The sequence below is a fragment of the Dendrobium catenatum genome, unplaced genomic scaffold, assembly GCF_001605985.2.
Source record: "Dendrobium catenatum unplaced genomic scaffold, ASM160598v2 fragScaff_scaffold_706, whole genome shotgun sequence".
Lineage (NCBI taxonomy): Eukaryota > Viridiplantae > Streptophyta > Magnoliopsida > Asparagales > Orchidaceae > Dendrobium > Dendrobium catenatum.
The window spans coordinates 203712-230532 of record NW_021319168.1 but is presented as its reverse complement, the minus strand read 5'-3'; the positions used below and the strand labels follow the sequence as shown (position 1 = coordinate 230532).

Here is a 26821-nt window from a genome sequence, read left to right as displayed (position 1 = left end):
GCCATATTTGAAATTCAAATCAATTCTCTTGATTGTCATGCATTAGGAAACTTCCCTAAATTGAAACCTGAAGTTCCGTTCAGATTTTTGTTATTAAAATCTGTCATTAATTGAGGGCCCCATTTTATTCATTACCAAGCTCCTTTCTCTCTCCTTATGGCCGGCCACCTCACCCCATTGCTTCTCTCTCTAATTTCCACCTCACTATCACTTAAATACCTCTTTAATGCCTCCCCTCACATAATTAATTCCAGATTTCATCAGTTTCAATTTCAGATTTCAAAATTTGAAAATTGAAATGGATTCCCTCTTGCCTTGGACCCGCCACCCCTTTCCTCCTCCTCCTGATTTCTCTCTTTTATTAATTCCCAATTAAAAGCCCCTAAATCAATCCCAATTAAATTCTCATTGGGTTTGATTTAATCTAATTACTCCTAACTGAAAGTTTTATTGACTACATGTAACGGAACCCCTTGGCAGCCATAACTGTCTCTTCCCAAGGCCCTCACTCCAGGATTTCCCTCTTTGGGAAAATCTTTAACTGCTGTCCATTTAATACAGCAAGTCTCCTCCTGCTATCCTGGATTCCCGAGAGGCTTATCCTGCTATCCAAGACCTCTCTGACTTGGGGAATGGCTGTCACATTTTCTGGATCTTGTCTAGCTGCAATTTGAAGCATTTCACGTGCCAAACTGGTGTTCCGATCTTCATTTGCTGCTGGTTATACACCTCTAAGTTGCTGTCCAGAAGTTGAGGCCTCTTTTCCTGAGATCCCAGCTCCACTACCTTACAAAACTGCTGTTCCAAGAAGACCAGGTTGCTGTCCACGTCGTTCCCAACTTGCAAACAACTTTGCCGGAGTGCGTACCCCCTCTTGTCTTTGGGTAACCTCGACACCCGACTATCTATCTTCATAGTTGCATCCTTGAATGTGAATTTTATTATCTTCATGAAGATCCTATTAATGCTTCTCCGCTAAAGCCTAGTAATTAGAAGTGTTGTGTGAGGGATCATTCATAGCCTAATCTTATTGTTAGTATTGGAATTTATTGTTGGAACAATCTACGTATGCAATGTTGGATTAAGATGGCTATCTTTTGAACTTAACTTCTATGCATGAGAATTAACCTAAGCTAAGTACCACTTAATATTTATCTTATCGTTCAATTCCGCATAAGATCTTACTTATTATTGCCTCTAAATCTAAGCGTGCAAACTTCTTTAAGCAAATCACCTTCGCATGGATTTTGTATCACATCAATAACTCTGCAATTAAGCGCGGAAAACAACTTTTTCCTAATTTCCACCACTCAACTAAAGAAGCAGAAATCAGAACAAGCAAGTAAACTGCCATTCTATTAAGCTATACTTTTCCAGATGTTAGCTATAAAGATTAATTGAGAATCAGAGATCACTAAATCATTGAGCATGACGACAGTTCCAAAGTAATTTGATTTCAAATTCTTTTGGTCGGATCAGTCAATATAAAGTGCTAAGTGCTAGCATCAGATGAAAAACCAAACTGATAAAAAGAAGAAATCAATATAAAAATGCAGCAATCCTGGATTATACCAACGAATAATGATCTCAATCATCGAGTAAAGGCATATATAAGGCAGGATAATATAGGAGGCATTTAAATCAGCAGAGTAGAACAACAACAAAGCAATATGAAGATAGCTCTGCAACCAAATGCAAAAAAGCAATATTTTCCTAATTTCCACCACTAAACTAAAGAGTTAGTGTCCATAACAACTAACAAGCAAGCAATTTCTAATGCTATTAAGCTATTATTTCCCAGATGGTAGCAGTAAGGATTAATTGAGATCACTGAATCACTGAACATGATAATAGTTTAATATGACTTCAAGTTCTTTTGACAAGATCAGTAAATGTAAAGTGCTACAATAAGACGACAACAACAAACAAATAAAAGAAGAAATCAATATAAAAAATGATATAAAAAATAAAGCTCGCACAAACCTGTCCAACGTTATAAGCAGACAAGGAAGGTAGAAGAAGACTAAGAGACGGCCGATTACCAGAAAAGGTCTGTTTATCATTCATAGAACCCACTATTATAAGGGACAAATATTGGAAATTTCAGCAAAGAAAAGAACCGATCACCTTATGAGGAATGAGGTGACTGGCCACATTCTCACTCTGTAGCTGTTCGGGGGACTAAAACCATAAAAAATTGGTAAGACAGATGACTTCCACACAACCTCAAAGCATAAGATTGAGGCTTTGTTTGGGACAGCTTTCTTACTGCTTCATAAAGCAGCTTTCTAGTACAAAAATTAAAATTGGTATACTAGAAAGCTGTTTTAAGAAGCAAAAAGAAAGTCATCCCAAACGAAGCTTGAGTCTCACCTTCCCATAAGCAAGAGCATCTGGTTGTGCAAAGAAATTAGACATGAGCTCATCATGATTGCTTACTATTTCTCCTGCAGAAGAAAAAATATAGACGAGCAGAAAACCATATCAGATCTACTATAGATCTATAAAAAGATTGGAGCATGCCTTCTGGAAAACTAATTGATATAGTTTTGACAAATCTGCAATACCTTTCAAATACACAGGCCGCTGGCTTTTGACAACGCCAATAAAATCACAAGGAATAACTCTTCCCTGAAATTTCACAAAAAGTTTCTCAACATAAAGAGCATGCATTTGAGTTTAATTTCTGAGAAAAGTATAAGTACGTTGGTTTTAGCATATGTATCAATAGACACATCCAACTCATGTATGACAATAATTACATAAGAACTTAAGTCCACGTTTAGAAGCTGAAAAATGCAGACAACCCGTGCATTGGCAGGGGCCTGGAGAGGAATATGATTAAAGCCGAGGACTCTATAATTTTCACCTTATATATGAAACATAATTAGTATGGATACTAATCTAAATAACCTTTTGCAGCTAACTATCCTTGTGGCATTCATTAACTCTATAAGGATGAAACTTAATAGTGAAAACTCAATGACATGAAATGAGTTGAACCCAAGGAGTAATCAAATCGCAAGTATGTCAATTAATAAGAGCATACACTTCAGTTTCCATTGCATGCTTCCACTTAGGGTTGAGGAGAGCTTATTAATGCATCCTGGGAATAAAGATAGTAGGCAAAGCAAAGAATAACCAATAAAAAAAGAGAGGATACATGATCAAATGGCATATAAGAGTGCAGTAGATGATTAATATAGGTGTTTACCTTTACATGGAGTCAGTGGCGAAGCCAGGATTATCTATCTAAGGGCACAAATTTCTAATTTAAAAAATACCATCAAGTTTTTTCATTCGAACTTGAAATTGACATTAAGGTTTTAATTTTTTTTATTATAGTTATTATAAGAAGATAAATTTTATAATAATGAAAAAATATATTGTCATGCTAATCTAAATTAATTTCAACAAAAATACATCTATCCCGTAGAAGCAGAGGGATTTGGATGCAAGCAATGACGAATGACATGTGAGAGATGTAGCATGTCGACAAGAAAAACAAGAAGGTTGTAAAGGGGATGGCCTCCTTGCTATAAATATCGGTTGACATGCAGATGAACATATTATATAAGCTTGTAGACAACACCAATTAACCTGCTGGAATATATGTTGTCTGCCAGCATGCACAGGATCTTCATAGCAGATGTGACAACCCATATATGGGCACTTGTAATAAGCGCAATGGTCCACCTAGGAGTAATGACTTGAAACATGTAACCAACACGACGAAGCTTCTTGCAAGCAAGAGCAAGAAGATTGTAGCGAGCGTGACACACTGCTTGCATGTAAAAGCAACGAGCCTGTGATAAATGCAAGCTCCTACAAGCCAATATCAAAGATCCGGTCCTGCATACAACATACTACCTGCAAAAGCAATGAGCCTGTGATAAATGAAGGCATCTACGAACCATCGCAGGAAATTCATCTTATATACAACGCTCACCCGCAAGAAGCAAATGACCTGCGATACAGTGCTATGGCCCACATGTAAGCCATGAGGGGAAATTTACAACAATAGCTACGGATCACTGGTGAACTGAAGCACTAAATTTATGACGCTAAGTTGACACTCCAGATAAATCGGTCTACTTGCAGACGATAGATGGAAGATTCCTGATATGTCGTATAGTGTATTTGCCGGCAAAAATGCAATCCTACAGGTTGAATGTTGATGAAAATGACAACATGCAAAGAATGAATGAGCCAAAACTACATTGTCAATGTGACAAATGAAATTCAACGTGCTGCTACGCCACGCCATCAGATCTTCAATATTCATACAAGTAAACAAAAGGTGTTTGTAAATGCCAAAATGAAATCATGCGCACTCAGCAACAATAGTCACTCGCATAGCCAAAACAGCATTTTACTCGCTGAATGCACACTTTGCATGACCAAATCATGACAAATGAAATTCAAAATGCATGCTAACACAATTAAATAAATACATATCTTTGCAATATGTACGACGTGTCATGCAAATGCACCATTCTGCGAGTAAAATGCATCATGCATATACAAGTTGTAATATACAAAATGCACTATGCATATACAAGTGTACGACACAAGCATATCATGGCTGCATATAGTTAGGGATGAGTAGACATGTTACATGAATCCTCACCTAACGTATGAATGTACCAAAAGCATATACATTGTTGCATGCAAAATACATGTTGCAATATGCAATATGCATCATACATACATATTGTACGCTACTGCATTAAGCTGCTACGCAACATGCAAAATATCATACAAGCATGCTTAAGGAACATGTAAATACAAAATACATCATACATGTATACATGAAGATACACAAATGCATCATGCAAAATACATATAAAAGTATACACTCGCGTGGGCCTCGACGAGTGTGTTGAATGCACATATATGATGTTTGAGGATGCTGCGTGGGTCAAACAATAAACTTAAGTTCAAGTCCGATCCTCTTATGCGAGTAGATAGGAGTCGACACAACTCGGATTGTTAAAAAAATATGCGATCGCAATGTCAACCGAGATATTTGTTTGAATACCTTCATATTAGGACTTCAAAGTCAATAAAAATGAAGATTCACTAATAAATGCATAAAGCCGGCGATGAACCAGATCCTCCGTCAGCAACTAGGTAGAGTCGACGAGGTTAGATAAACAAAATGAAAGTTGCTCATATGATGGCAATGTTGACAGAAAATCTCAACTGGAGGGGACCACAAACATTAAAAATGTCTTCCAAATTCTCAGAAAAATTAAAAATTTAAAAGTCACCAAAAACTAAAATATTTAAAATTGAAATAAAAACACCAAAATACTTAAAGCAAAACACTCATCCACCCTCCAAAATAATTTGCTAAGATGAATAAATATGAAAATTACTTCAGTTCACAAAGAGTGAATGTCTAGTCAAGAATATTACTATAATTTATTCTCAACCCGTCTCTTGCTAATAAGGACGTGGCACATATCCAAATGGCACCAAAGGTAAATGGTTATGACCGGGTGGTTTTGCCGTCAAATGGCACCGTTAAATTACAGTCATGGTCAGAGTCTGTTTGTTCCCCAATGACGTCAAATATTTGAGTATTGAATCAATAAGATACGATCGATAGGGTATAAAGCCCTCTATTAGCTAAGGTGGACTCAAATTTGCCCCCTTAGACAAATATACATCTCACGTCTACTAGGTACCCTTGGATGAAGCAATACATGGTTGTCAGTTGGGTAGACTACCTCCTCTTATTAAGTAGACCAAAGATCATGATGACTTAGAATGACGGAACCATGGGATCTTGATTGGGTCTATCATCATTCCCCCACTATCCACTTTAAGTGCAAGGTGGCGAATTTTTAATTATAAATATTAAATCGTAAATGCCTATACATGCTACTATACGCCAGATACTACTTATCTCTTAGAGGACTAGCTTTAATTAAAAGTTCTCTCTCACTATCTGGAGGGGTAATTAACTATAGAGGCTTGTGCCTATAAGAAACCTGAACTCATGTCATAAGTCCTCGCAAAATGAGGGTGAAATATCTAGGTAATGTCTTATTAAAAACATTGTCTTCTGAAAATTTACCTCGAAACTTAAATGTTAAAAATCTCATCGATGACCTAAATAAAGAAAGAGGTTGCGGAGTGGCCGGAGCGATAATTTTGGGAGCCCACATAGACCTAAAAAGACTTGGTTAGAAAAAATTAGAAATGACATTTCTTTATTACATTTAAATAAGAATTTAACTCTTAATATGACACAATGGAGAAAAAGGATTCATTTAGCCGACCCCATATAGTGGGATAAAGGCTTGATGTTGTTGGTGGTGTATCTTTTCATGTCTATCCCCTAGATTTCATATGTTTAAGAATTTATATTTTTTGTTCCAGAGTTTGAGATCCCAAGACTCTCTTTAGAGGAACAAATTCATGGTTGTTGATTGAGAATATCATGGTCGAATTGGGTCAACTTCCTTCACTGCGTAGTAATCATGAGCTTGATAACCTATGATGATGAATCCATGAAATCCTGATTAGGTTGTTTCTAGCTTTTCTTATATCATTTACCTTTGATCATCACCCTTTTTGTGCCCAATCACTCTAGTTGACTTCAATTTAGAACTTCCATATTACTTCATTATACCTTAACCATACTATCCCAATATCCGACCCCACGTAGTGGGATAAAGGCTTGATGTTGTTGTTGTTGTATCTCTTGTAGACCCAAAACTTTTTCATTCTTCATCTGCTTCAAAGCTATCCCATCTTCACTATTTTTTATCTTCACAGTAAATTTCTTCCTGGAAGCGCCATAAATATTTACAGGATCCATTATACTAACTCCCATTTAGCTGAAAATAACTAAAATTATCGCCACATTCTTAACTACTAAGCACACAAGATGCTTGAAAGCTTCGCATATGACCTCTGTAACTACTAAGCACCCCGTGCTTCTGCAAAAGAACACAATATCCACCAGCTATTTGAGCAAGAAGACCTAAGCTCTTTGCAGGTATAGAGATGTCCTCACTACGATCTATGAAGTGGCAGTCAGAGTAAGCCAAATGAGACAACTCACACTTAAAAGAGGAAATTCAGTTAGGTGAAGAAGAATATTTCTATAACATCATGATAAATCTTTCAATAAACATATTAACAGAAAGAATACAATGCAAAAGTCTAACCAACATCATAAGATTGTACACCCGAGCCACAATATGATTACTTTTATTCGAATTGCTACAAATTCAATAAAAGCATTCTTACCTGATGTATTAGCTGGTAAAAACTATGCTGACCATTTGTTCCAGGTTCTCCAAAATCAATTTCACCAGTTTCAAAAGGAAGCGGAATTCCATCAATGGATACACCCTTTCCATTACTTTCCATGCTCACCTATAGAAAATGATGTTGAGATTACAACATTAAAATTAAAAAGGTCAAGTAAACATAATGTAATTTACCATATCATTAATTAACTACCTGTTGAATATGTGGGGCAAACTTCTCTAGTGCTTGAGAGTATGGTAATATAGCCTGGAGACAGGAACAAGCAGAGTAAAAAAGAATAGGTTTGATTAACTGAATCAAACCCTGAAACGACTAAAGTTGAAGACCAAAAGCAATTAAAATAAACACTTGCTCACTCTTGCCGGAAACCCATGAAATGAAACATTCCATACACTCAATAAACCTAGAAGCACCTGAAAAAGGAATATAGAGAGGATTACCAATAGTAGTGATACGACTTAAGGATGGCATTTCTTCGCATGAATGGAAACTTACAGGTATATTTTTATCAAACGAAGTTGAATAGAAGTGGTCGTCAATGCTACGAGCTCCATTCAAAAACCTTTTTCAGCAACATAGAAATGTCAGTAGAGATTAAGCATGTATATTATCATTGCACTGTAAAATAAACTGAAACGGAACTTTTGGGTCTATGCATGCAATCAACCATATCGGTCAAGCCAACGATATCTCATCTGTGATTATGACTGTTACCTATGCATCTTTCCAAGCCATAAGTTAAGGATTTGGGAAAGGCATACTATAAAATAAATATTTACGGTCCAGTGGGAGAAACTAATATTGTTTCTTAGGCAAATTAGATATGTATTTATCAAACAGCAGAAACTAGACTTTTTATCATCCTCCAATACTAAAATTAATGATTTTTTTTTCTCAATCCTTTTATTTGACAAGAAGAAAGATTAAAAAAAATTATTTTTTCTTTCTTTAATTCTGCTGAGTTAAAAAACTGCAATTGATGGCCCACAAAAATGCATTTATCATTCAGGTAAATTACCAAACAAACCTTTAAAGCACGTAACTAACCATGATAGATATATTCCTTCAAGAAAATTTCAAACGAGAAATATTGCAAAAAAAACTACTTATTATTTAAAAAAATAACAAAACAAAATAAACGCCTGAGTTTCACAAAATGTTCTTCATAAATCTGAGCTCTTGATAAGATATTTTCTAGGACTTGCAAAAAAATTCACTGTTTCTTTGTCAAATAATATTGTTCAAGTTGCTCAATCAGTGCAACTTCCGAAGAAATAATATGAATAATCCTTGTCTACCACCAATCTTCATATTAAATTGCATCAGTAGCATGCCATATTACTAGCATACTCAGTGTTATGGAACTCTATTTCAAATAAGATCAGTTCGAATACGTTGACGTACTTTTCAATGATTGGAAAACCATATTGGAGAGATAAAGGCAGCACACCAACAGCACTACAAACTGCAAAAACAAGAATCCAACAACTCATTAGAAAAGAAAACCAAAACTCTGGCAAAATGCGGAATTAGAGGATGAATAATGATCATCACCACTATAGCGACCACCAACCCAGTCCCAAAAAGCAAAAGCATTATTCGGGTCAATCCCAAACTGTTCCACAAGCTACATAACAAAAACATAAAGATTAATGCAGTTTTAAACAAGGTATGGAATGAAAAGATAAATCGGTTACTTTTTTTTAAGGATAAATCGGTTACTTTCCTTGAAACATGGATTAGAACACTGAACATGGATATAGATACAAAGAACACCAAGTAAAACAATATCGTTCATGCAAGGAAAAGCTTTAAAGAAAGTTTAGCCATTACATGGACAATGCCATACCTTGCAAAAGAAACAAAAAAACAGAAGAATGAAATGAAAGAAAACAGATAAAGAGACAAATACGAGGCGTGCAAATAAAGAATGATATCATATTAAACAAAACATTGTGATTTAGTTTCAATTTTTATAGGTCTCCCAACCTTAGCATTTCATGCCAGTACAGCTTACAAATTTCTATAAAATACCATTCCATATGGTCTATACTCATAATGAACAACCATCTTGGTAATAAATTGCCTTTGATCTATGAGAAGACAACATACTGTTCTCATTCAAAGTCTTATAGCTAAGTAAAATAAAAAATTAAAAGATGAACTTTTTGAGATATATTAGTGTGAACTGAAAATGCAATGTATCATATAGAAGCTGGAAGTCACAGGATTGGACACAAGGAGTAATATAATCTTGGCGCACCTTCAGATTTGTACTGACAGCCACCATATGCTTTGCTATTGCCTGTCGGCTGAAGGGCAAGCTTTCATTAAGTTATAAAAATCAAATTAAGAAATAAAAAAAAATAAGAGAACCCATGAATTATACCCCAAAGCATCAGAAATCAATTCCCTCAATGTCCGAGCATTCAACATAGTTTCAGCTGTTGTAAAAGTTTTTGAAACTACAACGACTGCATAAATAAATGAGGACGAATGTTACATGATCAGAGAATTGCAACTACTGCAGAAAATCATAAAAATGAGTTAAGAAAAGTGGAAATCAAAGTTACCCAATGTAGTTTCAGGATTCAAACCAGTAATGCTTCGGGCAACATCAACCGGATCAACATTTGCAAGACTGCAGATAATAATTAAGAAAATATGTTGCATGACGCATATAATTTACTTTTCAAGAAGTGTTAGTACGGAAAATCAAACTTAGTTTAACTTTTAAAGATGGATAAGAAAATAGCCATATAATTTTCAGCCTTTAATAAATATAAGAATCACACCTAATTTGACACTGCAAAATTATAACTTGACTTCAAAAGAGAAGTGGATTTGCGTAAAGTCAGCAGCCACTACCATGGAACAAAGAGGCTGAAGGAGTAGTTAGTACCAAGGGAACTAAAAAAACAAAATAAGTTCAGAAGATCATCAAGTAGATTGTTCATGTTAGAATATTATGTAGGTTCCTTGTATTGGAAACAAATTATATTAGGGGGATATGATTTAATATGCACATTATAGAGATATTATTCTTTTTATTTGTTTCCTATTTGTAAGCCCTCATAGGTCTATTTATAGGCACACCATATTCAATTAATAATGCACAGAAATTATATTTCGCTAAACATGATATTACAGTAGGAAAACCCTAGTCTCCCTTTCTATTATCCTACAAACCGCACACCTACCCCACAATTTGCCAAATGTTGTCACCTGCTCTCTTGTGTTTGAAGGCATTATCGCCCACTCGTGCATGTTTTAAAAGCTATCACTTGCTCGTGTTTGCAAGTGTTGGCGTCCCCTCAGTCGCATGTTGCACCCTCTCATGCCTTACCTTGGATGGAACGCTTGTTGTCACTACCACACACTCACTCATGCCCCTTCCCTGCTCGCCTCTACCATTTGCCAAGCATCCACTTGCACTTGTGCTTAATGTCCTCACCAACATCTACATTGCACGCTATGTTATTTTGTGTCTTTCGCAAACTCAACTAAAGAAGGCTCTATAATTCGCAACCCTGCAACCGTTCTTTCTCATGTTCTTTGACTCAATGAGATATTGCCTCCATCTTGATCAACTTATGATCAAACTACCCTTGCTACAAGGCATTGTGGTTGGACATAGCAGTCAAAGTCGTGAGGGGCAAGGAGCCCTTCCTTCCATACTCTCCCTCTGTTCACACCAATCATCATTAGTAGTGATGTTAACTCAATTCTAACTATCCTCTTATTGCCTAACAACCACTGGACCGTATGATGAAGTTGATTAATCTCTCATGACTATCATTCCTTTAGGTTATGTCATGATCTCTTAGGAAGAATATGATTTCTTTCTCTATATTTAATTATTGTTATGCTTCCTCCTTTGGATTAATTGCAGTTGTCTCCTCAACTTTATCCTAAATTTTAGATTAAAGTACCTCACATTTCCTTATCCGAAAAAGATATACAAATCCTTCCAAAACTCTCTCTCTCTAAAGTTTCATAACAGTTTCGCATAAATTTATTTTGAATTCATTGTCTCACAATTATTTAATAATCTTCTATCCATCTGATTGTGTCAGCTCAAAGAGAATGAATAGTAGAGACGTGGAGGTATTGAAACCAGTCGGATCAATTCTTGATTATAAATTTCTTCCTATATATTCTTCATAATTACCATTGTTCACTAGCATATTGTCGGATATGCCATTCTCCTCCAAACAAACTTGAAGATTTTGTATATGGTTTTTCATCTATACCCAAATTTGAGTGGCATGCATGTGACATGGGAAGACACCGCCTTCTTTTATAACCTCCACCATTAGGCATCGTTCTCATCCTTTTGAGTTAATTTTGTCAGAAAGTTCAGGTATTTTAAGTTTTTTATCAAGAAATAAAAGTACAATTTTTTATCTTAATAAAAACCTTCCGTGCCAATAATACTTCAGAAAATTCATGCACTCTCCATTCTGCACCTACTTAATAGTATTATTCATCAAGCCTTAAGCTCCAATACCTTTCCATAAATGATGTTGTTGAATGCAAAAAAATTGTCACCGCATTCATGTTCTCAGGATATTGATATTTCACATAATTGTACCTCATCAATTTTGGGGATGTTGTCCTCACCCCCTGTCATCTCATCAATCACATCCCTTCTCCACTTTTTGATCACATCTTAGACATCTTCACTCTTTATCCCATTCAAGTCGTATTTTTCTTTACAATATTTTTTTTTCCTTACTATGTTCACTTGCTTCGCTAGCAAGCAATACTCTTGGCGAATATTCGGTGTATCTTCCTTGGGTGTTGTCGCATTCAAAAATGTTATCATCCTCATACATGACTACTATATTATTCTGTCAATTTAACATTTCATGAGATTACATATTTCTTTTCTCCCTCCATCTTTGAGCCCTCCTCACCCCATTTCCACTTTCCTTTAGAAGCCCCAATTCCTGCCTCTATACCCTTATAGGTATACTCTCGAGAACCTCAACCTTCATGCACGACAACATCTCCAAGCACATTGTCAAATTCAACTAAGCATCCATATGTTGATGAACCGTTTGACTTGCATTCACCTATAACCCTCTAGAGAGGTAAAAATCAACACGATATTCATCCCATTAACTCAAATATTTTATTTGATCATTTATCATTTCATTTAAAACATTTGCCCTATTTCTATCATTTGTATCTCATCCCAAGACAAATTAAGATGCGCTAGTGATTTTTATATAGAAACATGCTATGGATGTTGAAATGGATGCTCCTATTAGCTAGCAAGCTTAGGGTTTGATTCTTTCCCCTCTTGAGGTCAAACCAATTGCATATTAGTGGGTGTAATACCTGTGAAGCCAGCTGCCCATCCCGCAAATTCTTCAAAAATCCCTTCGCCAGCTACAATGTCTCATCCTACGACTCTGCAAACGGCGCCGTTGCAGTCGTCCTGTGATCTCCTCGATCTCGCTCCCATAAGCGTCGTTAAATACCCAACCGAAACCCTTCAGCGGCTCTTCCCTCTACTCTTCCCCGTTATTGCGTCTGATTCGTTCAGTCCACACAGAGAAGCCAAGAGAGAGAGAGAGAGAGGGAGCTCAAATCCCTTATACTTATATATATATATATATATATTTCTTTAAAATAATAAAACCGCGGTGTCATTTTGACACCTACCTGAAGCGCTCACGTAGCGTCGAGGGGAAGGTTGCCTCTTGGTTTCTCCCCTAAATGGGGGAGACGCCGGGAGGCTACCGAAAATTCATTTAAAAAATGCTGAGGACTTGAACGAAAAAGGACTTGGACTTGGACTTGATTGAACTCAAAAGAGCTTGAGCATTTGAACTTGAAGATAAAGATTTGGACCGTAGCAAATTTGACATTGAATACTTGAACTCAAAGGACAACAGGGGACTTTTAGACTTGGACATAATTCATATAATTTGAACTTGAATAAAATGCATAAAGAATTTAAGTTCAAACAAATTATAATAAGTCTAAATTTGAATTCAAATGAATAATGACAAGGGATCTAAGTGCATTGCAAAAGACTTTGAACCACACTTAACTTGATCAAATCATGAAATGAATGATTTGAACACAAGCAAAGGGGTTGAAGACTCATTTTGGAACTCAAACTAATTGAGATCTCAGTGGATATGACTTGGACCATTTGAACTCAAAATTCAAATGATCAAAAGACTCAAATCAAAGTTAATTTGAACTTGCACTTGAATTCAACAAGGTTATTTGGGACTTGAACTTACAAGCATTTGACTCAAATGAGCAAGTTTTGGAAATGAACAAGGCTACTTGGAATTGGACTTGAATGTGCCTAGAACTTGAATGAACCTAAGCATAATTCATTAAACTTGAGATCAAGTTTGACTTTGGTTTGAACATGATCGAAACAAATGAGCAATGAAGGACTTCAATATGTTAAAGAATTTTTAGGAGATGTCATTCAATCCCTATGCAAACAAATAAAGTTGCTTGCCCTCTGACATGGAACTCCTTGGACAACAACAATCAAATGATCGTAAGTGGAAGTGGAAGTGCATATTCAAATTAGCAAATATCAAATTCATCGTATACGAGCAACCTAAAGTGAGTGTATAAGATGAGTGCATGTTATTCATCTCAATCATGAATGCCATATTCACAAAGAACATATGAAGAATGTGAAGTGAATAGCAAGGCTTCCTTCCAATCAATGGCAACCAGCTCGTAGATGAATATAGTGATTATCTAAAAGCACAAAAAGCTGAAACATATAAACATGGTAGGCTGCTAATAAATTCAATGATTTGCTGGCTAATGTACACGAAAGGGATATGCTCCATATATGACGAGTCTCCAATGCATGTGGATACTTGTGTGAGGTGTCATTCGTGAGAAATGACAGAAGGAACTTTCTAATGCAGAACAATATACTTATAGGTGGCAATCAACAACATGCAGTGAATGTTATAACACTCCTACAATCAGCAATAATCCAGTACTAAGCAAATAAACTAGCTCCCTACAAGCAAGAGTAAAGGGTCCTTGTAAGAGATTCGACATACACACTAAATGTTGTCCACAAGCAGAATGCCAAAAGGGGCACAGCAAAAAAAACCAGCCATACATGTAAAATATCACCTACAAACAACATGCAAAATGACTACAACAAATGCAAATATTCATGGACCACTGTAGAAGATTCGTAGTACACCCAGTCTATTCCCCACAAGCAAGATACAAAGTGACGATATCAAGTGCAAGTGCTTACGAGTTACAGTGGAAAATCATCGTGCATACAACAAGCTATCTATGGGCATCAACAAATATAAGGCAGGAGATTAGTTAGTGCACTAAAATCTACCTGCGCAAATCATGCAAGTAGTACACGACAGTCTACCTGTATGAAGCAGCGAACAACTCTATTCAGAAGCTGCTAAGCCACGCCACCGGATCCGCAACTTCTATGCAAGCGAACAGAAGTCGTCTACAAATACTTTCAAAGCACCCCCGCATGTGCACCATAGTTTGTATACACATAGGTATACTAAAAGGGGTAAAAGCAATCATAAAACCCACATGGGCCCCAACGAGCGTGTTATTGGTACACACGTGGCGTCTAGGGATGCTGCGCGGGTTAGTAAATTTGAATCCGATCCTCCTAAGCAAGTAAAAGGGAGTCGACAGGGTATAATTATAAAATGCCCACAAAATCCGCATGGACCCCGGCGAGCGTGTTATTAATACACACGTGACGTCTAGGGATGTTGCGCGGGTCGATAACTGAATTCAAGTTCGAACCCGATCCTTCTATACAAATCAATAGGAGTCGACAGTGTTCGAACCTTCAAATAAATACACGGACAAGACCGGTGTGTTTATTTTAATGCATTCATATTAGGTCTTTAAAACCTAAAATCAATAAAATTCACTAACAAAGACATAAAGCCTACGAAATCTGATCATCTGTCGACAGCCAGACAGAGTCGACAAGGTTAAAGCTACAACTGAAAATGCCCTCAAACACCCCGATGATGGCCGTGTTGAATAGAAAATCTCAACTGGAGGGGTTTACAAACAATTTCAAATGCCTTTCTAGATCCACCCAAATACCCATGAAAATCCAAAAATCCAGAAATTCCCAAAATCCAAAATATTTAAAATCGAAACAACACTATCAAACACTTAAAAGCAAAATCAATCCACCATTCGCAACAGTTTGCCGGAGTGGACAAATCAAAATTTAATTCAGCTCACATAGAGCTAAATGCCTAGTCGAAAATATCACTGGGATCCATTCTCAAATAATCTCCTGCTATTAAGGACGTGGTACGTGTCCTCTAACCGACGATTTTGCCGCCAAATGGCACCGCAGGATAAACGGTTATGACCTGAGGCCCTCTGAACCGAGTGGTTTTGCCGTCAAATGACACCACGAAATACTGGTTATGGCCAGAGCCAATATGTTCCTTAGTGGCATCAAATCCTTGAGATATGAATCAATAGGGTATGAACGATAGGGCACAAAGCCTTCTATTAGCTAAGGTGGATTCAAATTTGTCCCCTTAGACAAATATTTACCCCAGGTCTACAAGGTACCCTTGGACGAAGCAACCCATGGCTACTGACAATGATACTTATGTCAGGTTGGGTCGACTACCTCCTCTGACTAAGTAGACCAGGGATCACGATGGCCCGGGATGACGGAACCATGGGATCTTGATCGGGACTATCATTCATTCCCCTACCATCCGCTTTAAGTGGAAGATGGTGCAATTTCTATTTTAAATATCAAAATCTTCAAACCCTTCAAAGTTTTCCAAATTCCCAAATTTCCAAACCTCTAAACACCTCAAATCTCAATACCCAATGCTGCTATTATATGCCAGATATGTATTCTCTACGTATCTGATTGACGACTAGTCTTAATCGAAAGTTTTCTCTCGTGATCGGGAGAGGTAATTAACTATAGGGGCTTGCGCCTATAGGAAACCAGAACTCAGATCATAAAGTCCTCACAAAATGAGGGCGAAATCTTTGGGTAGTGTCTTATCTACAAACTCATCTGTCTTCCAAAATTTACCCCAGAACTTATTCTGTTAAAACTCTCTCGCTAAAGAAAAAGCAAACAAAACGCGGCGGGGAGGCCGGGGCTGAATTTTCGGAGCCCACACAATCACAACAAAACTCAATTGTCAATGGATTCACCAAAGTCTACTTTCACACTTTTTCCTCAATTGAACTGCTAAACTCCATCAAAATTACTTTATTTTTATCTGTGAATCAAGATTGGACTATGCTACAAATGGATGTATGTCATGCTTCCTGTAAGGTGGCCTATAATAATAATCAGAGCTTCTGATAGAATCAACATCTTTTGTGCCTGCACTTGCTAGACTCAAGGATATGGCCACCACGTTGCCAACAAGCATGAAATATTGATCCTAATCCACCTAATATGCATTCCCCTCATCTCCTTCTTGCAATTGAAGATGTAAATGATCATGTTTTAGAGTAGTCTTATGATTATGATGGGAGTCGCCAAAGCATTGATGCGTGGTGAAAGGAGATTTCAAATTTTGGTTGCCAAGCAAACGACGACGACGACAACAACAACAACAAGCTTTTATCACACTATGTGGGGTCGGATATATAAATCTTTTTTCTCCATTGTGCTCAAGCAGACAATGACAAACAAAAAATGCCCCACTAGATTCACCAAGCTTCTAACAAGCCATTCTAAGTGAGATTTTATGTATTTTTCCCTTTTGGCTAAAGGATTTTTCATCTTATGCCTTCATGACATCTATAATTTTATTTATCCCCAGCATTTCGTTGCAATTTTCTCATGCTATATTCAAATCATTAACTAGTTATAAAATTATGCTTTAAGAAAAAACTCTCAAGTATGTTGCTTAAAGGGAGAATCACATAAATCTACCCAATAAAGTGATGATCCTAGCTTACATTAGCCACCATAATAGCTCTGTAGATATTTCTATCTTTATCAAACATAATATTGCAAATTCTATCATACAATTTTATATTGATGACATCTTACTTATTAAAAGTGATCTTAATGTTATCTCCAAGCTAAACAATACTTGTAAAGATGCTTTATCTAAAAAGAACTAAAAGGATCCACCTACTTTCTTGGAATTAAATTTGTTTGATAAAAAAAAAGTAAAACTATCTTAAAGGAAATATATTTATATGCTATTGTTCTTCTTGAAGAAACAAGACATCTTGATTGTAAGCTGTTGATACCATTATGGAGACTCAAACCACTTCAGATGGCAAAGAATCTCTTTCTCATCCATCTTAAATGTTAATTGGTATACAAATTTATCTAATTCTACTAAGCATGACATTTCTTTTGTGATTAGACTGATAAAGAGCCACTTGTTGATCGGAGAAATTTTTTTAAATGATGTACGTTGCTAACTATTTTGTCGAAAACAAAACCCAAAAAATAAAAATTTAGATATGATGACAAACATTTGGTAACCCAACGGCTGGCTCTGACGGGGCAAATCCACTTGGCAGAGGGTCTAACTGGTCAGAAGTTGGCATTCGAACGCAGGTGGGACGGGTCAGGTCTTGGGACGGGTCATGTCTTGGGCTTGGATGGATGGGTCTAGTCACAAGTTGGGAGGCAAGTCGTTGCCTTTCTTAATGACTAGCCCCATTTAATTTTTTTTTTTTTTTTTGCGAAATGATACGGTCCTTATTGGCATCAAATCCTTGAGATATGAATCAATATGATATGATTGATAAGGCACAAAGCCCTCTGTTAGCTAAGGTGGATTCAAATTTGTCCCCTTAGACAAACATTCAACCCCGGTCTACAAGGTCCCCTTGGACGAAGCAACCCATGGCTGCCAACAAGGATCCTTCTGTCAGGTTGGGTCGACTACCTCCTCTGACTAAGTAGACCAGGGACCACGATGGCCCGGGACGACGGAACCATGGGATCTTGATCGGGTCCATCATCCATTCCCCCACCATCCGCTTTTAAGTACAAGATGGTGCAATTTCTATTTTTAAATATAAAATTCTCCCAAATATCCCAATCCAATTCTCCAAACTTCCAAAATCCAAATTCCAAACCTATTGCTGCTACTATATGCCAGATAACACGTATACTCTGCGTATCTGATCGATGACTAGCCTTAATTGAAAGTTCTCTCTCGTGATCGGGAGGGGTAATTAACTATAGGGGCTTGCGCCTATAGGAAACCAGAACTCAGATCATAAAGTCCTCGCAAATGAGGGCGAAATCTCTGGGTAGTGCCTTATCTACAAACCCATCTGCCTTCCGAAATTTACCTCGCAACTTAGTTCGTTAAAACTCCCCTCGCTCAGATAAAAAAAGAAATCGCGCGGCGGGGAGGCCGGGGCCGAATTTTCGGAGCCCACAATGAATCTTTTTTCTCGAGTCCTATTAAGAGTCAAATTATTAAGAGTAAAATTCTCATTTGAATCTAAAAAAAAATGTAATTTCTAATACCTTCTAACCAAACCTTTTTAAGTATACCTCTACCTTTCTTAACATATACCGGATCTAATACATTTACTCTCCTAACATAATCATCAGAAGGCTGACGTTTTATGTGACCAAAGCATCTAAGTCGACTCTCTCTAATCTTATATGCTACTGGAGCACTCAAACCTTTTCATGTATATACTCATTTTACATTCTATCTCTAAGTGTTAAGCACTCATCCACCTGAGCATCCTCATCTCTGCAACACTTAACTTAATTTTATGCTACTCTTTTAAATGGCCAACTAAACACTAATATAAATCCACTTGCTTATGACTCAATTTTTATCTAGTAGTATCAAATCAGTTGTTGAATCCTATGTGCCAGGTCTGCATAAGCAGGTCTCTATTTTATACTACCAAATTTAAATTGCTTGAGAACTCAATAGCTTCACGATTGTGGCATACCACGCAGGAACGCCAATTTGTTTAAAACAGAAATACCATGTTAAACTTCTTTGCATAAAGTTATCTTGACACTGCGGCACTTGTAGTAAAGAGCTACCTCTGTAATATGATTTACCCTTAGCAATGCATATTCCAGACTTAAACACTTGGCCAAAATTTGATACAAAGACTTGGGGAAATAATTTCCAAATCAAATTGTCCCAGATCAAAATAAAATTAATAACAAAAGAAGCAAGGGATCCATCATGGACATCTAGTTATAGCTGCCAAAGCACTTCAATTGAAAGAATGCTTTAGACAAAGACATTGCATGATCCTGCGTTAAGATAACATACTCATGAAAATTAACACCATTACATGTGAGTTTCAGACATCCTAAGAAGCACAATAAAAACACTTATATTAATAAAAATGTAACAGCATTGTTAGTAGCATACATACTGAAGGAGCCATCCATAATATTGATAAAAATCAAAGGTCCTGTTAAAACTTGGGCTTTGTGCTTTGAATTAAAGCATGATTTACTAAATAGTAATTCAAACCATATAAGTGTTAAGCACTTACAAACGGAGTTGTCTCCCTTTTGCAAACTCTGCAGCCTGAGGATCTAAGATATTTTAGGAAGAAAGAATCATACATTTTCAGTAGCTTATAATTATCGAAAAACAAGGGCATAAATTTGAGTTGCACTTGATTGACTCATGCATAGAATTTCATATTGCAGATAGAAGATTGCATTCATTGTACCAGTCTGAAGAGCAGTATGCACAAATAAAGGTCCAAGAAAGCTTCCACCAATACCCACAGCTATTACATCCTTCAATGGTTTTCCTGTTGCTCCAACCTGATGCCATTGTATGCCAAACAATCAACCATGACATTTTTTATATGGAGCACATGAACAATTCTTTGTTTCTTACCCATGAACCACTTCGAACCCTTTCAGAGAAGTCATTGATCTTTTCTATTACATGCCAAACATCTGGAACCACATTCCTCCCATCACTACGAATAACTGAATCCCTTGCAGCACGCAAAGCTATATGCAGCACAGACCTGTCCTCGGTACTGTTTATCTGAAATTTCATATGCAGTTTTATATAGCCACAGAATGTATAAGTTAGAAGGGTGGAAAACTCTGAATTTAGAGAAGTGAGGGCATGCATGCACTCCGCACACGGAAGATGTAATAGATATAATATTCTGGCTAATATAATATTCTACCTAAATGAGTCATTAAGCATTTTCAAATGTATCCTTGATGATTTACATGATAGGTTTGGTATAAAGGGAGAAGAAAATGAGATATCTAGAATAAAATATACAAGATCGAATCACTTTAATCAAGTTAGATGCATTAGAAGTGAAGATAATATGATCTTGATTAAAGATGAACAAATCAAAGAAAGATATAAAATATTACTTAGAGAATTACTAAATAAAAATTTTAAGAAAGAAATTATTTTGGAAGAACATAATGAACAACACAATGAAGCATAATATAGAATGATCCAAAAAAATGAAAAGGTAGTTAGCTCTAAAGAAGATGCATCAAGTATTGAGTTGTAGGCCTAGATGAGATGGCTTGTTGAGATTTGGAGAGTTATAAAGGATATTATGGTAATTTGATTAATAAATCTTTTTAATAGAAGTTTAAAGACAAAGAGGATACCAAATGATTGGAGAAAAAAATCTTTTGGCACTAATGTTCAAGAACAAACGTGAAGTTCAAGATTATGCTAACTATAGGGGAAATAAAATTTATGAGTTATACATCAAAGCTATGGAACACAGGTTTAAAAAAATTAAGACAATTTTGGAGAACTAATTTGATTTCATGCAAGAAAGATCTATCACGGAAGCAATTTGTATTAACAAAATTAATGGAAAACTATAGGGAGTAAAGAAAATATCTCTATATATTTTTATAGATCTTGAGAAGTCATACAATATCACAACAATTGATTTGGTGCATATTACAACACAATGGTGAGTATCAAATATATGTTAACATTATTAAAGATATATGTATAAAGCACTAAGTAGTATTAGAATTAATTGTGGAGTAACCCAAGAATTTTGAATTACAAGAGGTTTACATCAAGGATCGTCATTTAGTCCATATGTTTTTGTATTATTTATAGAGATACTTACAAAGGATATTCAAAGTGAAGCATCATGACACATTTTTTTGCAAATGACATAGTTCTAATTGGTGAAACATTCACCAAAATAATTTAAAATAAAAATAATGAAGAAAATATTCAAAAGAAAGAGAAATTATAACTAATAGAATGAATACTAAGTATAAGATATATAATTTTAGTAGGGTATATTAACAATTATTAATCAATGTAATTAGACAATGAGATTATATCTATGTGTGATAAACTCAAGTATATATATCCATTATATAAAATAATGAATATATAGATGTGAATATAACTTCCAGAGTTAAAACTAGATGGTTAAAATAGAGAAGCATCTCAAGAGTATTATAAGATATGAGCGATATCATGAAGATTAAAAAGTAAATTTTATAAAACCGTAATTAAGCAACCGATGTTATATAGATATGAATGTTGGACAATAAAAAATCATTGAAGTCAAAATTGAGGGTGCATAAATGAGAAGTAAAATGGATATATGACAAAATTATAAGTGATAAATTAAGAAATTATTATATTAAAAGAACAACAAGAGTGAAATATATTGAATGAAAAATAATTAAAAATAGACTTCCGTGATTTAAGCACATATAATGAAAGGTGAAAAATACTTCCATTAGATTAGATGAGTAAATAAAATTAGAGTTAGAGGATTAGGTAAGAGAATGAGATAGGCCCATGCTTGCGTGGATAGAAGTTGTTCAAAATAATTTGTAAATAATAAATGTAAGATCTCAAACATTACTAAACAAGAACGAATGAAAAATGAGTATTATAAAGTCAACCCCAAATAGTTGAAATAATCCTAACGATGATGATGAGAAGGATCAACAAGCAAAACTCAAGGAAAAAGATGAGTAATAAAAGTTCATTAATATAGCTTATGCGAAGTCTAATAAAAACATACATAAGAACCCAACTATTATCAAGTTTAAATCTTTTCCCTTAAAGAAGGAACTTAAAACAAAGATTGAATCCCAAAAATCTGCGGAAAAATGATCATAAAAGACAATAATAGTAGCCGGTTAAAAAAAAGGCATGTCTGTGAAACAATAGATAGCAGCCGTGTAAATCTTTTCCCTTAAGTAGTATAAATATTGATTGAAGAGAAAATAGTGTGGCATGATAACCTTCTAATGCAAACGGCATCTAAAGCAAATTAAGAAAAAAAAATATTTTGAAATTCAAATGAAACCATAATATTGTTCACATAGAAATATCTATCCGGATATCTTGCTTACATGCTCTCCATTGTACATTCTATTAATCTTCTCTCTAAGATGAGCTGCCTGTAATAACATACAAGAAGAAGTATTGGCAGAAAACCTCAATTTACAAGAGCAATATTTAATGAACCAAATAAAATAGCACCTCTGCCAACTTGAAAAGTTTCTCCATTGTTTCCTGGTCTGCACACTGCCTAGAATAGTCCAAAATTATCCCATCATACTCCCTGTTAGAGAGTTTATTAAGAAAATGAAAGAGGGGAATCGAAGATTCTTCAAGCAACATTAAGTCCTTTGGCCTACTCCATTCTACAAAATAAAACTTGCTTCATACTTAGATAAATTAACAAAATTTAAAATTAAAAAAAAAAAAATCATACACCATCATTGATTTGCACCGCTCAACATCAGCCAGGAGATCACGCAAGTGCATCCTTTTTATCTCCTCGACGTTTCCCTGCATAATGAACCATTTAGTGTTGAATCAAATTATAGCCGAAATAATAACTCGAAACGAAGAATTATACCTTCAAGTCTTGCCATTCCACCGCATCACAAATCAGAGTAGGCGACATAATAATCTGCAGCCATTGAGCGAAATAATTGGATGGGTAAATGCACACAACTATAAACTTACGAAACTCTGAAAGTACAGAGATAAACAAAAATCAATAAATAAAGTTGATTGGACTATCAACAAACAGAAAGGAGACTAAACTACAACATGGTAGGAAAAAATGATAGATAAAACGAGACACCAAAAATCAAAGGGAGGTGATATTCTAAAAGCATTCAGAAACTTCATTTAAAACCCACAGACATTCATTGCCACTCCCACTTTATCAAAGAACCAATACACACAATTTACAAGTTTCTCCTGAAATAGGCATCGGAAAGATTTGATCGCCGAATTATGAGATGAAGCATCAGCGATTACTGGATTGGATGCCGAAACTAGTAAGATCGAGGAGAGTTGTAGTTTAAAAGGCTTACCTTCTCGTGTCCTCGTGTGGAAGGATAGTGGTTGAACGCCAATCTCTAACCCAGTGATCAGGTGCCCGTGGTTTCTCTTTTTATATATCCATACTTCGTCGGGGAATCGGATATGCCTTGGATTCGCTTACTCTGGTTCGCTCGCTCTGTGGTTGGTCCGAGGTGAAAGATTGCAAAGAGACTTCCCTTTATTTTATTTTATGAAATCGGCACCTATAAAAGTAAATTAGCAAAAGAGCCCGATTTCTAAAATTTCCCAAAGCAACTGTAAAATTCTGCGTTTCGAATCTATATTTCTTCTTGAATTGTCGTTTCAAAATAGGTAAAGAGTCGGGTTTGGATCCGACTATAAATTGATAAATTCAAATTTAATTAATTCGAATCCGACCTACCTAATAAACAGATCAAAATGGTGAATCTAATCCAACTCGATCGATATTAATTTAAATTATCAGAACAAAACTAGACTTGATAATCCATTTTAATTAAAAAAATTGTAAGTTATTAACTATAGAATTTAAGTTAATTGATCAAAAATATAAAGATCGTACTTATAAACAAAAGAAATTTTAAAAAAGTGTTAAAATCAAGTTCATCGGTTAACCTAAACCCGACTTATTTAATAAATAGTTCAGAATTTGATACCCGAGTATAATTTGTTTATTTAACAGGTTAATACGAACACAAATTTTTCAAGTTGTGGCATGATTGGACTAATATGTCGAGTCATTTATTGACACCCCTAAATTAGAAATACAAATTTCTTTTTTTTTTTTGGTTATTGAATTGAAGATCTATTAGTTGTGCCTAACTATGTGACACATATTTGAAGTAATGCTATTAGAAATTTTCTATAATTTAACATGTTAGATTATAATGAGATGAAATGCATGCATTTCATCAATTATATCAACTCATTAAAATATAATATATAGTTAATCATTTTCATCATTATGGTGATAATTATTTTAAGAGCAAATTCATAGTCAAATTTAGCATAATTAAAATTTAATGAAACATTATGAATTAATTATCTATATAGCATATGTATAGTTAGATTTAGGCTTAGTTTGGGATGGATTTCTAACTATTTCTTAAAGCAGCTTTTTAAATTGCTGCTTTAAGAAGCAGTAAGAAAGTCATCCCAAATGTTATTTTAACAGTTTAAGTGGATTATCTTGTTCACTTCCTTTCATAAGAAGTCCTTATACCTCTAAGGATTTTAAGCTTTACATCTTTTTATGTCAACCCTATAAATTTTGTCTATTTATGAACTTATGTTTGTTTCCATGGTTTGAGGTGACAAAGCTTATTTTGGATTTGAAATTCATGGTTGTTGGTAAAGCACCACATGATCAAACCATGTTAACTAAATTCACAGCTAAGTGAACTTAAGCTTAACAATATTTGAGATTCATTAAGGTTACCAAATTTTTCTAATGAATTCAACATTTATTAGCTTTTAAACTTCATAAGGGATAGGCTTATCCAAAACTACTATGACTTATCAAATCTTTCTGTTGAAATCAAGGAGGAAGATCTTAAGAGATCTTCTTGCAAGATCTAGAGAGGGAGAGAGGAGGAGGGAGAGGGAAACCGTGAGCCAAAAAAGTCAGCAATCTTTATTCCCTTGGCTGCCTATTACAAGCCTAAACACACTTATTTAAAGACTCCTAAAGGCTATACAAATAGCTTCACAAATGGCTACATATGCCATGCAAAAAACCTATACAAAAACAAACCTAAAAATCTGGAATAATATCTAACACTTTCATTTGATGGGACAAACTAATTTCATTATGTCGAGCTAATGTCAGGAAACATTCACCTCCGCCTCTAGTATCTCGGTCATCGATCAGGAGAATACTTAACAGTTCTCTTTGAGGGCTTTAATAAGGTTGCCTTATTACTGTTCATCAAATGAGTTAGAGATTCAAAGAGTTTCAAAAAGCTAGCTTTGCTTCTCATTAAAGATGGAAATATTTTCAATGGCCTCTATTATCTTAAGGCTTACTTTTCCTTGGATTTTAGGTTGGAGGAACTCCCTTTGCATGCTCTTTATAATTTTTAGGTATCAAATCCTTTACTATGATAAGTTTTTCTTAACAATGACCTCATATTAACATATTGGGAACTTAACTATAATTTTGTAAGTGGATACAAAACTTTAAATATATTGAGGAGGGGACAACATAAAATTGTGTTGTAAGTCAATAAGGCATTTACTATGATGCATTTGATCAGCTCATTCTAACTTCCACCCAAAATAATTGACAATGGGATTATGCTTTCATTTTCTTACACTCAACAAAAAATTTATAAAGTACTCCAAAAGTGGGCATTAACCTAAGAAAATATGGGGCCAATTCTCAAAAATAAATTTACAAATAATATTGAAAAAATTCTTGTGTCACCAAGAATATTCACATTTAATCCTTGCCCAAGTGATGTGGGCAACTTTTTCCTTTCTTACTAGATATGCATAGAATTTTAAACATTTGAATCTCACTTCTTATGGTGATAATATTGATGTTGGGGTTGTTAATGATGGGTTGATATTGTTGATAGTGGAAACAAGAAGTTTAAGGCTTCGTTTGTTTTTTTGGTGCTTTTGTAAAAGACAGTTTTAAAAAACATTAGTTCAGAAAATGGAGTTTTGTAACAGAGAAGCATATATAAAAAGCTTTCTCAAAACTGCAGAAAAATGAAAAAAAAAAATGAGTTATTAGGAACGTGATTTGACGAACCAAACAACACAAAAAAAAATTCCTCTGTTTCCAAAAACGGAAAAGGCAAAAAAACGCTCAAACAAACAAAGCCTAAGTAAGCCTCTATTTTCTTAGCTGACTTTATCTATTCATATGAAGTTGTTCAACACTCCATATTAGATTAAAGTCTCATGACTGGCTCAAATTTGGCCAACTCATAGTGAATATTGTGATGTTATATTCTCAATCATTGATTTGGCTGTTAACATGGTTGGGTAGCTCGATTGAGATATTCGACCATTTCAAATTGAGTGTATATTAAAAATTTCCTTCCCACGGACCATTGGTAAGTACTACTTGAGATACAAACAGCTTTAAGCTCTTTTTCCAACATCTCTCTCGTTAAAATTTTATGATAAAATTTTTTTAAGGACTCATCTTACCACTTTTGAATAAAGCATGTGAGTTCTTTAGTGGCCTCTAGGCA

The 26821-nt window shown here is 35.2% G+C and overlaps 1 protein-coding gene across 2 annotated transcripts in view; it reads right to left on the bottom strand.

Moving 5' to 3' along the window:
- Positions 1–23765, bottom strand: part of LOC110113166 (glucose-6-phosphate isomerase, cytosolic) — a 28659-nt gene extending 4894 nt beyond the window's left edge. The window contains exons 1-21 of one of the 2 annotated variants that reach the window (XM_020845619.2): positions 23627–23764; positions 23161–23214; positions 23014–23090; positions 22779–22860; positions 22649–22696; positions 20160–20315; positions 19987–20083; positions 19804–19846; positions 9864–9931; positions 9680–9764; positions 9554–9602; positions 8845–8917; positions 8695–8755; positions 7786–7852; positions 7647–7703; positions 7483–7536; positions 7267–7395; positions 2568–2631; positions 2374–2447; positions 2128–2181; positions 1984–2052 (exon numbers count right to left, since the gene is read on the bottom strand). In XM_020845619.2, coding sequence (XP_020701278.1) covers positions 1984–2052; positions 2128–2181; positions 2374–2447; positions 2568–2631; positions 7267–7395; positions 7483–7536; positions 7647–7703; positions 7786–7852; positions 8695–8755; positions 8845–8917; positions 9554–9602; positions 9680–9764; positions 9864–9931; positions 19804–19846; positions 19987–20083; positions 20160–20315; positions 22649–22696; positions 22779–22860; positions 23014–23090; positions 23161–23208 — 1455 coding nt within the window. In that variant the 5' untranslated portion in view covers positions 23209–23214; positions 23627–23764. Of the gene's footprint in view, positions 1–1983; positions 2053–2127; positions 2182–2373; positions 2448–2567; positions 2632–7266; positions 7396–7482; positions 7537–7646; positions 7704–7785; positions 7853–8694; positions 8756–8844; positions 8918–9553; positions 9603–9679; positions 9765–9863; positions 9932–19803; positions 19847–19986; positions 20084–20159; positions 20316–22648; positions 22697–22778; positions 22861–23013; positions 23091–23160; positions 23215–23626 lie in introns of both variants that reach the window. The other variant, XM_020845621.2, reaches the window with a different exon arrangement.
- Between the last annotated feature and the right edge of the window lie 3056 nt (positions 23766–26821).